This window comes from Musca autumnalis, unplaced genomic scaffold, assembly GCF_047663935.1.
Source record: "Musca autumnalis isolate F117 unplaced genomic scaffold, ASM4766393v1 scaffold_3, whole genome shotgun sequence".
Taxonomy (NCBI): domain Eukaryota; kingdom Metazoa; phylum Arthropoda; class Insecta; order Diptera; family Muscidae; genus Musca; species Musca autumnalis.
This window is the reverse complement of record NW_027411866.1, coordinates 23,909,910-23,924,512: the sequence shown is the minus strand read 5'-3', so window position 1 is coordinate 23,924,512 and position 14,603 is coordinate 23,909,910. Positions and strand designations below refer to the sequence as shown.

General features: G+C 34.7%; 1 protein-coding gene and 1 long non-coding RNA gene across 4 annotated transcripts in view; one reads left to right on the top strand and one right to left on the bottom strand.

Annotated features, from left to right (window-relative positions):
* The first annotated feature begins 533 nt into the window (after positions 1 to 533).
* LOC141398842 (uncharacterized) lies at positions 534 to 2,364 on the top strand. The gene is made up of 2 exons (XR_012411717.1): positions 534 to 957; positions 2,289 to 2,364. It is a non-coding gene; the product is annotated as an uncharacterized lncRNA (long non-coding RNA).
* Positions 2,365 to 2,575: 211 nt separating this feature from the next.
* The window catches only part of svr (Carboxypeptidase D svr), a 94,732-nt gene continuing 82,704 nt past the window's right edge, over positions 2,576 to 14,603 (bottom strand). For all 3 annotated transcript variants that reach the window (XM_073976510.1, XM_073976509.1, XM_073976511.1), the window contains exons 5-11: positions 10,776 to 10,890; positions 8,730 to 9,779; positions 8,405 to 8,672; positions 8,115 to 8,338; positions 6,160 to 6,312; positions 5,034 to 6,094; positions 2,576 to 4,964 (exon numbers count right to left, since the gene is read on the bottom strand). In XM_073976510.1, the coding sequence (XP_073832611.1) occupies positions 4,780 to 4,964; positions 5,034 to 6,094; positions 6,160 to 6,312; positions 8,115 to 8,338; positions 8,405 to 8,672; positions 8,730 to 9,779; positions 10,776 to 10,890 (3,056 nt within the window). In that variant the 3' untranslated portion in view covers positions 2,576 to 4,779. The remainder of the gene's footprint in view (positions 4,965 to 5,033; positions 6,095 to 6,159; positions 6,313 to 8,114; positions 8,339 to 8,404; positions 8,673 to 8,729; positions 9,780 to 10,775; positions 10,891 to 14,603) is intronic.

Below are 14,603 nucleotides of genomic sequence, written 5' to 3'. Positions count from 1 at the left end.
CCAACAAACTGACAATTGCCGCAAGGAAAATTGCCTAATGTAAATATGGACTAAGGTTTTATCCATGGTACAATAATTCATAGGTAGGCCAGGTATGTCGATGGTCAGACTAGCAAGGTTTCTTGAAACCAATTTCGGTAAAGTTTCTTTTCAAGTTTCGTTAGTGTCCACACACGTTAACGTGAAATTTATAATTTTTGCATGTCCTCTTTATTTTACCATTCGCGTTTGTTGTGTTTCTCATACCAATAAAAACAAAAAAAGACATAAATAAACCAAAAAACAACATAAACTAATTAACATTAATAATTTAATTAATATTAATAGTTAAATTTTCAATATTTAATTAATTAAATGTTTTTATTAAATCTTTTTATGTTTGTTTTGTTGTTAACGTTTGCTTGAGAAAATAAAAATGAAAGAAAATGGAAGAAAAAATCTTGCAACGAAAAACAAGAAGAGGCAACATAACAAACACAGAAAACCATGTACATGGGTTTCACTACTTCATACCCCTCGCCTATAAACTTGACGTCGCCATGTTGAAATCGTGCTAGTCTGACCATCGACTTAGAGAATCGCCAAAAAAATACAACCCTGTCGCTATGGCGTAAAACGTCAAAATTGTTTTGATGAATGATAACGGATGAGTAAACAAAGAAGAAGAAGAACGAAATGTTGAAATGAAAACAAAACAGAGTTGAATTTTTTGATCAATAATAAATATCAACTCTGCATGTCAACACGGTTTTGACAGATTAAGCCATAACAAAAAAAAAAATTGTAATCAGATGTTAGCTGTGGCCTACCTAAGAATTATTGTACCATGGTTTTATCCATGGTACAATTCATGGTACAATTAGAAAGGTAGATGCCTCAGCCCAGCTGATCGAATCTAAAACGTCAAAAAACTAGGAATTCGCAATGAAAAATCAAAACAAAAAACCATATGATTCGGTAAGTAAGAGATAGCATGTCTACACTTTATAGACAAACACAAGCGGTAAAGAGACAACAAGAGACCATTTGGCGAAAATTTTGACAGTTTACATTACAAAAAAAAAGTTGCTTTGTTATAGCAATTCGCCGATGCATCTACCTTTGTAATAGTACCATGTCCCCCATGGACCGCGCGCGATAAGGCGAACGAGTGAAAGGGAAAATTGTTTCACTTGCGAAATTTTTCACTAGAAAATCCATGATAAGGCTGATAATTTTTTCAAATAAAATTTATTAGGCAGATATTAATAAACGCATTATTACAAAACTACATCAAAAATTCACAATTTTTCGTTTAAATTTTTGTTTTTTTTTGTGTGTTTCAATTGCAATAACTTTTTTGACAATCGAGCAACTAGTTCACAATAGTGATTATTGCTGTGTCAGACAACTAATGCTTGGTTTACATTTACGAAATCCACTCGATTTCAACTGTCAAATTCATAGGTTAAACGTCAAATGAAATCCAGATGAGATTTCGTTTGACGTTTGAGCTATGGAATTGACAGTTGAAATCGAGTGGATTTCGTAAATGTAAACTTAGCATAAGCCAAACGAGTTCATCTGCGTCGCATTAAAGCTGAAAACACATCCAACGTTTGAGTAAAGTTGTGTGTCATTTCTGGTAGATGAATAAAGATAACAATGCTGCCAAGTTTCAATTTTTCTTTATTCTTCTACCAGTAATGACACACAACATTACTCAAACGTTGGATGTGTTTTCAGCTTAAAGGCCTGCGTACATAAGCTGCTCTGCCTGATTGCCTTGCTTACTTCTGATAAAAGAATAAAAAAGAAAAGGGCAACCCAGTTCGAAATTTCCTCGGCCTTCTTTATTCTTTTATTTTTATTATGTCAAAAATGAAGCAGGAAAGCAAGGCAATCAGGCAGACCAGCTGATGTACGCAGGCCTTAAGAGTTAAATTTCAGAGCAACAAAAAATTAATGCTTTAAAAATTTTAATTTTTAAAAAGAAACAGAAAATACTATGTCTTTTATTTTAAAGATTGAAATTAAGCCGCTTTCAGCCGATATAATCATAATAATTATGCATAATTTTTTGTTGTTTTATGATACAAAAATAAAACACAAGTTATTTTACGTTTTTCTTTTGTAGTTTCTTTTTTATTATAAATTTACTATTAAAATTGTCTTTTGTTTTTTATTTTATCTTGCTGTTGTACAATAAATAAATGTATACATATATATTTATATTTTTTCATATATAAAAAAATTCTAAACTAATTTTATCTTTCATTTTTTTATTCTTCTTTAAAAATAAAATACAGCTAAAGCTTTTCGTTTATCATGGGTGATGATGATATATGTATGTGTTTGTTTGTAAATAATTTTAATAATATTTATTTTATGAATATTTATTTTTAATATATTTATATATGGATTTTTTGTATAAATGTAAATTGAGCAAGAAGTTTTTAAGGAAATTTGTTTAATTCAAAAGAGAAAGATCTAAAGAAACAACTCTTTTTTTTGTTTGCATAAGGAATGTTTTGAAATACATAAGGTTTTTTCTTTGTTTATCTACAAATAGATTCGAGCTATTCGTGTGTGTAAGTTTTTCTTTGTATCGAAATAAAGTTAATTGTTATTAAAAAGATATTTTACAAAATCAATATTATTTTGTCTTATATTTATATGAACATTTTACAAGTGTAAATATTGCAATCCTTTGTTAATTTGTTTGTATGTTGTATTTTTTCTTAAAAAATAATTGATATAGAATTTGTTGTTTTGTGTAATATTCGACTAGGCCGAATTAAATATTTTTTTGTAGATATTCAACATTAGGGTAATTTATGACAAGAACAAGAGAGACAGAAAGCGAAAAATGCCAAGAAAATAAAAAATCCGAATTCAATCTAAACATACTTTTTCAGTGAGTTGTTGTTTTTATTACGTCTTATAAGTGGAAGTAGTGTAAAGGATTTAGTTTAATCTTTTTAAACTTTCAATACATGCGCATAGCAAAATAAGCACTGAAGTAAAAGAATTATATTTTACCATAACATTAAAATGCAAACAAATAAATAATTTTTTAAGAAGTGATAGAATATAGCCAAGGCAACCAGGCGAGACAGCTTATGTACCAAGGTCTTCATAAGCGGCTGGCTTTCTAGCTGAATTCATTTCTGGGAAGGGAATAAAGAAAAGTCAGAACCACGTTGGAATTAGGTCGAACTTGGTCTTTAGTCTTTTATCCGATATGACTTCAGCAAGAATGCTATGCTTCTTATGTGTCGAAGCTTTAAGGTCTTTTAAGCTATTATATACTTGCATATTCGCCAAGAGCAAGATACATATGTGATATTATGAATAAAGCTTTTCATGTGCACTTCTCATAACCTCACTTTTTGAACAAATCAAGAAAACGGAAATAAAAAATGGCCCTAAGCTGATATTTAATGAACGGGAAAAAAACTATTACGATTAGGTTACATTTATCCTCCCCTTTTTTTGTAGTAATTTCTTTTCATCAATTAAATACGGGCAACTCATATTTGATTCTAACATATGGCCTGTTCCCGTACTTTATAAAGTGGTAAAAGTCGTAAAAGTTGTAAAAGTCGTAAACGATTTTCATATAAATTTTGTGTACGGAAACGCAAAATGTGTAAAAGTGGTAAAAATTGTAAAAACTTTTTAGTTCTGGAACGGAGCTATAAATGGAGGAAAACAGCTGATCATTTTCCCTCTGAAAAGTTTTGTCCGAAGAAAAGAAAAGTTTTGTTTTTGCAAAACTTTTTATTGTCTCTCGTTCATAATGAATGATAACACAATTCACAATAGGTCTGTCTGTTCGATAACCCAAAAGTTTGTTCAAACTTTTACAAAATGCTGTTCAATAACAAACTTGTAAAGTAAAAGAGAGCGAATTCAGAGAGAACTGTAAGATAAGTTTGGATATTTTGGAGACTTTTGTTACTGAGAACTTATAAGTTTTTGCAAGCAAAATTGGCCTTGTAAGAATTTGCAAGGTTGATCAGCTGATTTAAATTCGAATGTTTTTTGGCGAACTTTGCAATTCTTGACAAAAAAGAAACAAACATTTGGTTATTAAACTAATTACAAGATAAAAAGGGAAGAAATAAATAAATAATAAGTAAAATAACTTATGTTGTATTTTGTGAAGACTATTTTTTTATTTTAAAGGTATCAAATCCCAGAAAAAGCTGTGCATCCGTGGATTAGGAGGAACACCATGTAGACGTCGAGAACACACTAGATCTATTTTCCTTTTGTTGCTAATATTTATTTAGTTTTTGTGAAATAATTTTCGTTAAAAACCTTCAATTGTTAAATTAAGTCTTTTCCGCCAAATTTCTTCTTTGCAAGTGATTGCAAATTGCAAATTTTTAGCTTCGAGAGAGTGAAATTCATTGAGAGAAGTTAGTGAAAATTTGCTGAGCACTTGCAAGTACTTTTTACTTTCGAAGTTATCGAACAGACCTAATACTATAAGAGAAACAGCTGACTTTTAATTAAAGCGGGAAGGAAACTAGTGTATGGTTTCCAACCGAAACGTTATGAAATTTACATTTTTCTAGGCAGAAGTTCATATTCTTCCATGAGTGGCTTAAAATTTAAGAAAATGCAATTATCAAAATGGAGCTCTTTAAGTGGACTTGTAACGGAAACTGTTTTACTTTAGATATAAATGGTGCTTACTGTTTGCTGTGAAATCTCTACCATTTTTCCCCAGAAATGTTGAATATCTTGTTAGCATACCAAAATCACAGTTCGGTTAAAGAATTGTCTATGTTAATGATGTCGATGATTGTGGCTGCCGCCCTTGTCCAACATAACAATTTCTTCACCACTATCATCAGGGTCAATACCAATACCAGAGTGGAGATCATCGTCATCCTCTTCCTCGTCTTCGGAATGTACAATACGTTTCATATCATCATCGTCATCATCAAAATAGGGTTTAATGGTCATACCCTCTGTAAAAGTAGAGAAAAAACACCATTAAAATTAGTTTTCTAATTCCACCAAAATCCTCTTTCTCTTACTCTTAATTGGCGACCTAAACAGCTCCGTTTCACCATCATCGCCATCATCTTCAAAAAGTTCTTTACCTTTTTGAGGCAGCAGTGAGAAATTATAATAAGGTTTATCGGTACGACGACGTCTGGCCAACAAGCACTGGGCACACAAAATGCACAGAACCACTCCCGTAATAATGGCCAAGCTAGCCAGTATGATAAACACAAATCTTGGCATACCCATAACATGTTCGTTGCGCACCAAACGGAAGACAACATTTTTCACCTCCTTATTTGCCGTGACCACATTTACCAATCGTACAGTTTCCAAATAACGTGGCGCCTCCACCTTTAAAGTGATCTCTCCAAGTGGTACATTTTTCAAAATATAACTACCCATGCTATCGGTAAAGTTCCTTACAAAGTGTTTAATTATGGGTTTTATCACTGAAACTTTGGCATGTTTGATGGGATGATTTGACATGTCCAAAACAAAACCAGAAATCATGGTAGATTCCACATCATCTCCCAATCTACCTAAAGGCTGGATTTCACTATGGCCCACAATTAGTGTGTAGGGATTTAATTGGATAATACCCAAATTTAAAATCTTTCCATGTTTCACATCGGCCTTGACAACTTGCGACTCATAGTTGGGGGCACTCACTTCCAGGCCGTACATGCCTTCGGGTAATACCAATTGGAATCGTGCAGCATTTCTACTAACATTGTACACCGGCTGGTGGTCAATGATGCGGATAAATGCTTCTCTTATGGGTTGATCTTCTCGATTGTGTACAAAGCCTGTAACGCCTGTGTCGACCAAATGTAGGAAGTTCTTTAGCTTTTCTATATTTTTACGCCACACCGAGGTAATGTCTTTCTGTACGGGCATACTACAACATGATAGACCCAGCGTAAACATGGGTATATTATACATTTTATAGAATAAATTGGTGAGGCGTTCGGTTATGTCGTGGCGCAAAGTATGGGTCGCGGTTGCTGGACATTGCAATGGTGAGTAATTGAATTCAGTATTCTCTATGTTATGGGCAAATTTCTCATAGATTTGTTCTCCTTTGGGGTAACTGAAAAAAAGTAATATTTGGAATTGAGGTTATGTCTGCTTTTTGAGGTTATGTTCAATACTTACTATATTTCAGAAGAGCCTGAGCTAAATGTCAGCATTAAATCAAATCTTTGATTTTCCAAAAATGTCAATAACAAATCTCTTCTTTTTTCCGACTCTGGACTTAAAATGCGTTCTCCCAAATCATTACCAATGACAGGGTCACAAATGGAATTGCTGGAAGTAGAATAAGAATATAGTTCCAGATTGCTGATGATGACTTTTCTATAGGAAAAGTTTCGTCATCAGCTGATGATGACTTTTCTCTAGGAAAAGTTTCATCAACAGCTGATGAAGAATTTTCTATAGGAAAAGTTTCATCAACAGCTGATGAAGACTTTTCTATAGGAAAAGTTTCATCAACAGCTGATGAAGACTTTTCTATAGGAAAAGTTTCGCGGCAGACGATGAAGACTTTTCTATAGGAAAAGTTTCATCGGCAGACAATGAAGACTTTTCTATAGGAAAAGTTTCATCGGCAGACGATGAAGACTTTTCTATAGGAAAAGTTTCACCGGCAGACGATGAAGACTTTTCTATAGGAAAAGTTTCATCGCCAGACGATGAAGACTTTTCTATAGGAAAAGTTTCATCGCCAGACGATGAAGACTTTTCTATAGGAAAAGTTTCATCGCCAGAAAATCGACAGACGATGAAGACTTTTCTATAGCAAAAGTTTCATCGACAGACGGTGAAGACGTTTCTATAGGAAAAGTTTCATCGACAGACGATGAAGACTTTTCTATAGGAAAAGTTTCATCGGCAGACGATGAAGACTTTTCTACAGGAAAAGTTTCATCGGCAGACGATGAAGACTTTTCTATAGGAAAAGTTTTATCGCCAGACGATGAAGACTTTTCTATAGGGAAAGTTTCATCACCAGACGATGAAGACTTTTCTATAGGAAAAGTTTCATCGCCAGACGATGAAGACTTTTCTATAGGAAAAGTTTCATCGGCAGACGATGAAGACTTTTCTATAGGAAAAGTTTCATCGCCAGACGATGAAGACTTTTCTATAGAAAAAGTTTCATCGGCAGACGATGAAGACTTTTCTATAGGAAAAGTTTCATCGCCAGACGATGAAGACTTTTCTATAGGAAAAGTTTAATTGGCAGACGATGAAGACTTTTCTATAGGAAAAGTTTCATCGCCAGACGATGAAGACTTTTCTATAGGAAAAGTTTCATCGCCAGACGATGAAGACTTTTCTATAGGAAAAGTTTCATCGGAAGACGATGAAGACTTTTCTATAGGAAAAGTTTCATCGGCAGACGATGAAGACTGTTCTATAGGAAAAGTTTCATCGGCAGACGATGAAGAATTTTCTATAGGAAAAGTTTCATCGGCAGACGATGAAGAATTTTCTATAGGAAAAGTTTCATCGGCAGACGATGAAGAATTTTCTATAGGAAAAGTTTTATCGGCAGACGATGAAGACTTTTCTATAGGAAGAGTTTCATCAGCTGATCATATGATTTTTCTATAGGTTTTTATCAGCTGATGATGATTTTTCTATAGGTTTTTATCAGCTGATGATGACCTTTCTATAGGAAAAGTTTCGTCATCAGATGATGATGACTTTTCTATAGGAAAAGTTGCATCATCTAGTCTCGGGCCACACTACAGTAATTTCACTGAAATTTTCACACGAAATTATGCGTCTCTAGATCGAGTTCCATAGTAGAGTAAAATTATAAAAATGATGTAGTGGGGAATTCGAGCTAAGAACGCCTAATTTCATGAAATTTTTAATGAAATTCATACTAGTGTGGACCTAGACTAAAGACTTTATTATAGAAAAGTTTCATCAGCTGATAAAGACTTTTCAACAGCAAACATTTCAGAAGCTGATGAAGACTTTTCTATAGGGAAAGTTTCATCAGCTGATCAATTTTCTATGAGAAAAGATTCATCAACTGAAGAAACTTTCCTCGAAATTTGTTTTATGTGTATAACCGACATTAACTCCAAACTCACTTATTATTGTAGAGCTTAAATACGGCATCGAAATTTTCGGTTACGGGCAGGAAATATAAAATACTGGTCTGTAAGAGCTTCAAAATTAGGGGTTCCCGCAGTTTATAGCCCTCGATAACATGTCTAACCAAATTCATGGAGATTTCACGGCCAAGAGGTGAGGCAGAATCAAAGAATGAACTCAATATCAAAATTTTAAATTTGCTTTCTTCAGGGGCGCCAATCTACAATTAAAAAATGGCAACTTATATTACGAGGACATTTCAAAAGGTGCATCCAAAACAACTTACATCAGCTGTCAATTTAATGGAATTATAATATAAACCAAATTCCGATTCAGCATAACCAAAGGTGGCAATCTGTCCATTGCGGGCCTCAAATTCGGCCAAGGTGGCCCTCAGTTCTGCATTGGAATGATAACGGGTGTGCACGACATTCTCTATGATGCGATAATCATTGGCCGAGGCCCAATGTTGGGGATCATCACGCATTAGGGTAATGTCAAGATGGATTTTACCCTTGGCCGGTACCTCCAAAAGCTCACGTTGGGGTGAGAAACTACCAGAAAAAAGAGATTAATGATAAATAGAACAAAAATATTAATTACAAACTTACCCATCAGCCAATATGGTAACATTGTGAACCCCCGGCAAAGCCAATCGATAGTAGTCACCATAGACTCCACTGTAGGTGGCATGTTTTGCATCATCCAACATAACGGCAGCCGACGGCACGGGAGTACCAATTGAACTTCTTATAGAACCCTGTATACCATTGTGAATTTGTTCAATGAACAGCAGCAATGGTTCCCGATTATCTTGCCAGAATTTCGGCAACTCCTCAGCCATGGGGAATTTATCACAACCCAATTCCAATGTCAATTCCATGACACCGGCCTTAATGTAATTCCAATCTTGCATACCACCTGTTACACTATACCATTGGGCGCCATTTGTAATGCCACCAGGAAAGTGTTCATTCTTGAATAGGGGACAAGGATTACCCAAATGCATTGTGGGATGGGCATCAGCATACAGTTTAGCCAAATGTTGAAAGAGGGCATTATCTTCCGTGGGATTAAGTTTATGGGCTCCATTGGCCATGCGCAATCGAGTCATGGGATCATTAAAATCATTTTCATTATCATCGAAGGGATAATTGGCCACCAACGAACCACCATGTAAATTTGCAGACAAAACAAATGGAATGGACAAAGTCCAATTCATAACAGCAGCCACTTCAGGTTCCGTTACCTTATTGTATTTATCTGTGCCATATTGATCAGGGAAATTACGATTTAGATCGACATTATTGGCATTTGCTCTACCCAAAGCACTTGATTTATCACCTTCCTTGGAAATTTCATAACCATCTGGATTCATGGAGTACAGGAAATGCATGCGTGTGCTATTTACAATTTTTGTTATGCGTTTATCGAAGTTATATCTTTCACAGATATATTTTGTGAGTAGCAATAGCATTTCTTTGCCCACTACTTCATTGCCATGCATATTGGCAACATACTTGAATTCTGGTATTCCGGGAACATGCTGGCCCGGAGTGGCAAAAATTTCCATTACCCAAAGATCACGATTTTGGACGGATTTTCCTATGGAATACAGTCTTGTTATGGATGGATAGGTATCGGCAATATCATGAAGGAATCTAGGGTGGAAAAAGGAGGAATATAAAGTTAGGAAAGATAAGATCAAAAGATGTCTCTCATTTAATATCAACAGCTGTCTTTTCTAGGAAAAGTATCAGCAGCTGATGTCTTTTCTATAGGAAAAGTATCAGCAGCTGATGTCCATTCTATATGAAAAGTATCAGCAAGTAATGACTGTTCCGTAGGAAAAGTATCGACAGGTGATGCCTTTTCCATAGGAAAAGAATCGCCAACTGATGTTTTTCTATAGGAAAAGTAGCTGACGTGTTTTCTATAGGAAAACTGGCATATTACCTAAATATTATATATTTATTCCTTTAAACTTCTATAAGGAGCATAGGGCCAGTTACCTAAATATTCCCAAGAGTTTGTCCATATTTACATTAGGCAATTTTCCTTGCGGCAATTGTCAGTTTGAAGGAGGAAGGGGTGAGGCATATGGTAACCCTTTGCCTCGCAACACCCTCTCTCACCTACAAACTGACAATTGCCGCAAGGAAAATCGCCTAATGTAAATATGGACTTTATTAAAATGACGACTTTTTAATGCCAAAGTTCGCAACAAGAAATAAATAAAGAATAAAAAACGCTGAATTGACAGCACTTAGCCATTCATAAAACATTTGCACTAGAGCTTTTTGCCGAGTTAAACGCATTTTACACTTGCACTGCAGGTGTTTTGGCAGTTTACGTCATTTGTTTGACAGATATTGTATGGAATTGACAACTTAAATGATGCATTTCTATAAAACATGTTAAATGTAAATTGCGTTTTAACCTTTTTTATGAGGATTTATTTGACATTAACGCTATGGAATAGACATTTGAAACTCAAACCCACTGGGTTAATCCGATTAAGTGCGAACGGGGTATAATGATCTTCAATGACGAAACTAGCATATTGCAACTCGAAAAAAGACCAATGAAGCGTGATAGCCACACATCAAGTTTTTTTTTTATGTATAAAAAATTAAATTAAAAATCTTCATACTAACTTTTCCATGGCAGTAAAATTATGATGTTCAAATTTAGTAGGGGTCAAAAAACCGCCATTCTTTTCAATATTTTCAGCATTGTCGGCGCGTATAACTTTCAACTTGCGAAAATCACCTAAAATGATTAAAAAAGAGAAGAGAAAAAAAATAATGAAGATGATTTATGATTAAAATAAAATACAAAAAAAAATACTACATTAATTTTGAGTCTGTAAGTCAAGCAACAACAAATCAAGGTCATTAATATAGATAGAACAAAGATGGCCACCACGGTCCAATGAATAACAAGGAACAGCAATGGCCCGGGCAAAATAGGCCCGCTGTGTGTCGCGGCATGCGTTAAAACAACAACTATAAATTGCAAGTGACGCCAACTTTTCTTTTGAACATTTGCTATGGTTGTTGTTTAAAAGTGTGACGCCGAAACACAGCGGAGAGATTCTTCCAGGCCGTAGCAACCTGATTTTACATTATCTTTCAAATTAATTTTTATTGTGTAAACGTATACACACATATGTATTTGGTCTTTTCTAGAACGGCAAGAATCTACTAAGTCGCAATCATGGCAGAACTACCAGGTAGTGTCCAGCTGATCGAATATGAAAAGTCAAATCCCTTTATAAAAAAAATATTTTTGTTGTAATTTCCCCAACAACATAAAGAAAGTTTTGACATATTCAAAATTTTACGATGCCACTACCTGGGTAGTTGTGCCATGGTCCCAATTTACATTAGGCGAGTTTACTTGCGGCAAGTTCCTGTTTGTAGGGGAGACACGTAAGAGGAATGGAAATGGAAAAAAATTGCTCGTACCGGCAATTTTCTGGCAATTCCTTTTATATTTTCCGTATTTGACATTAGTCCCAATTTACATTAGGCGAGTTTACTTGCGGCAAGTCCCTGCTTGTAGGAGAGACACGTAAGGGGAATGGAAATGGAAAAAATTGCTCGTACCGGCAATTTTCAGGCAATTCCTTTTATATTTTTTGTATTTGACATTATTTTCATTGTTTTGAAAACAAAACTTGTCGGAACAGAATTACCTTTTATAAACGCAAGAGTCAATTTTAAAAAGGAACGAGAAAAATTGCGGAAGTAAACTCGCCTAATCTAAATTGGGACTAATTTTTACTATTTTTTCGATAACATAGTCAATATTTACATTAGGCAATGTTGCTTGCGGCAATTCTCAGTTTGATGGAGAGAGATGAGGCATATGGTAACCCTTTGCGTTTCAACACCCTCTCTCACCGACAAACTGACAATTGCCGCAAGGAAAATTGCCTAATGTAAATATGGACATAAAGGAAAAATGTTCATCGTAGAAAGTCCCAATTTACATTAGGCGAGTTTACTTGCGGCAATTGTCAGTTTGTAGGTGAGAGAGGGGGCTGAGAGGCAAAGGGTTACCATATGCCTCACCTCTCTCTCCATCAAACTGACAATTGCCGCAAGTAAACTCTCTTTGACATAAACGTTAGATGTGTTTTCAGTTTTAAGGTGAGAACACAATGAGACATTCATGCTTACCAAAAGAATAAAGAAATCCAGGATCGCATTTGTATTAGGCCTTTATTCGCAACAAAAGTCATTGTGTTTCTACCATAATGCCCTAAAAACATTCAACGTTTGAGTAAAGTTTTGTGTCATTTCTGGTAGATGAATAAAGGACAAAGTGCTGCCAAGTTTCAATTTTTCTTTATTCTTGTACCAGAAATGACACAAAACTTTACTCAAACGTTGGATGTGTTTAGGGCTTAATAGTACGGTTACACTAGAGTTTTTTTTGCCGGTTTAACCCTCTTCGAGAGGATTTATATGACATTTGCGCTATGGAATTGACATTTAAAATCCAAACCCACTGGGTTAAGGCCATGTTTATATTACAGCCTTTTGCAGGGTTAACCTTCTAAATGAGGGTTTATTTGACGTATGCGCAAAGGAATTGACATTTGAAACTCAGTGGGTTTGTTAAATCCGCTTATATATAAACGTACTATAATCCGGTTAAGTGTAACCGGTAGAGCTGGCAAACCATCGATATTCCCAACATTAGATATTTTCGATATAATATTTTAAAATATCGACTGCTATCGATATTATCGTTAAGTTGCCAACACCATTACTTTGGAGATGAAAATGGCGGAAATGTCAATGCTTTTCTTGACATTTTGTACAAGTAGTTCTCAGAAATGTAAAGGATAATAAACAATTGCTTTTATTTTATAAAAATATTCAAAAAATACATTTTACTTTTCCGAAAAATGTCTACGTGTGACTACGGGCTTACTTTCTCACTCACACAAAACCGAAAAACAGCGAAATTTCTATTTATTTCAATGAATCTTTTTTTGGGGGTTTTTGTTCCGATAATATCGATAGGCAAAACTATCTATCGATATTTAATTTTTAAAAAACAATCGATTTTATCGATAGTGCCATCGATTTTTTGCCAGCTCTAGTAACCGGGGTATAAGTCCCAATTTACATTAGGCGAGTTTACTTGCGGCAATTGTCAGTTTGTGGGTGAGAGAGGGTGTTGAGGGGCAAAGGGTTACCATATACCTCACCTCTCTCTCCATCAAACTGACAATTGCCGCAAGTAAACTCGCCTAATGTAAATTGGGACTAATACTGGCTGAGGCAAGTTACCCTGCGTTTACACATGACAGGACAGTTGAGTATATGTATTGATTGTCAAAAACCCAAAATTTGCCTGTGTGATGTAGGCGTCCAGACAACTGCAAAAACACATATTTTGTTTTTGTTTTGTTTCATCCCAATCCTGTTGTCTTTTTTGTTATTTGAAATAGTTTTGTTTTCATTTATTCAAAAATGTCCATGTTAACTGTCTAACGAAAATTACCAGACAGTGCCAAGGCAAATAGTCAAATGTTTGTATGTTTTAGTAAATCAGAGTTGTACTTGCAGACAGTCTGTCTTGTGTAAACGCCATGTTAAAAACAACAAAGACATGAAAACTTCAAAATAAAACTTGACATCACTTGCATTTTTTTCATGTGGTTGTTGTAACTACTCGGCACACAACGAAGTCATTGTGCGGGGTGCTTGAGTATGGGTTTTCTGAAATCTCGTGCCATTATATTTAATTTCTACACTAAAGCTTGGTTTACATTTACGAAATCCACTCGAATTCAACTGTCAATTCCATTGGTTAAATGTCAAATGAAATCCAATGGGTTTCAGATGAGATTTCATTTGACGTTTGAGCAATAGAATTGACAGTTGAAATCGAGTGGATTTCGTAAATGTAAACCTAACATAAGATTATGTTGCATCAGCGTTTATTCCCAGCAAAACATTTTGGAAGTTGTGCAATTGGAGTTATGATTTCACAACATCTTTCGATGTAGTCCAACAGAGTTATGAAAAATGCACTCCGTAACATACATTTTATAAGCAGTTGCTGTAGAGATCCCTACAGAAAAAACCCAGTTGGTTGATCCCTACACATTTCTTCAAAAGACAAACAAAAGTGTATACATTTCGGAGAGTTTGTTATAAAATATAAAATAAAGAAATAAAAACTGAAGTTGCGAACATTTTTGCTGTAATTCACGAGACGGAAATTGTTAATGGAGTGAAGTGCATTTGGAGTCCATGTCGAAAGATGAACTAGTGATGGGAAGTCAACATAAAAAACCTTCAGTATGATGACGGAAAATCAGATGCGCTTGGATTAATTGGAGAACGGAGAAAGTAAACTCAAATGTGATTGAATTTAATGGAAATTTTTTTTAATTTGTGTTTAATAAAGTTCTTTGTATTCTTGTTTTACACAAATAATAAATGCATTTTATTTATTTT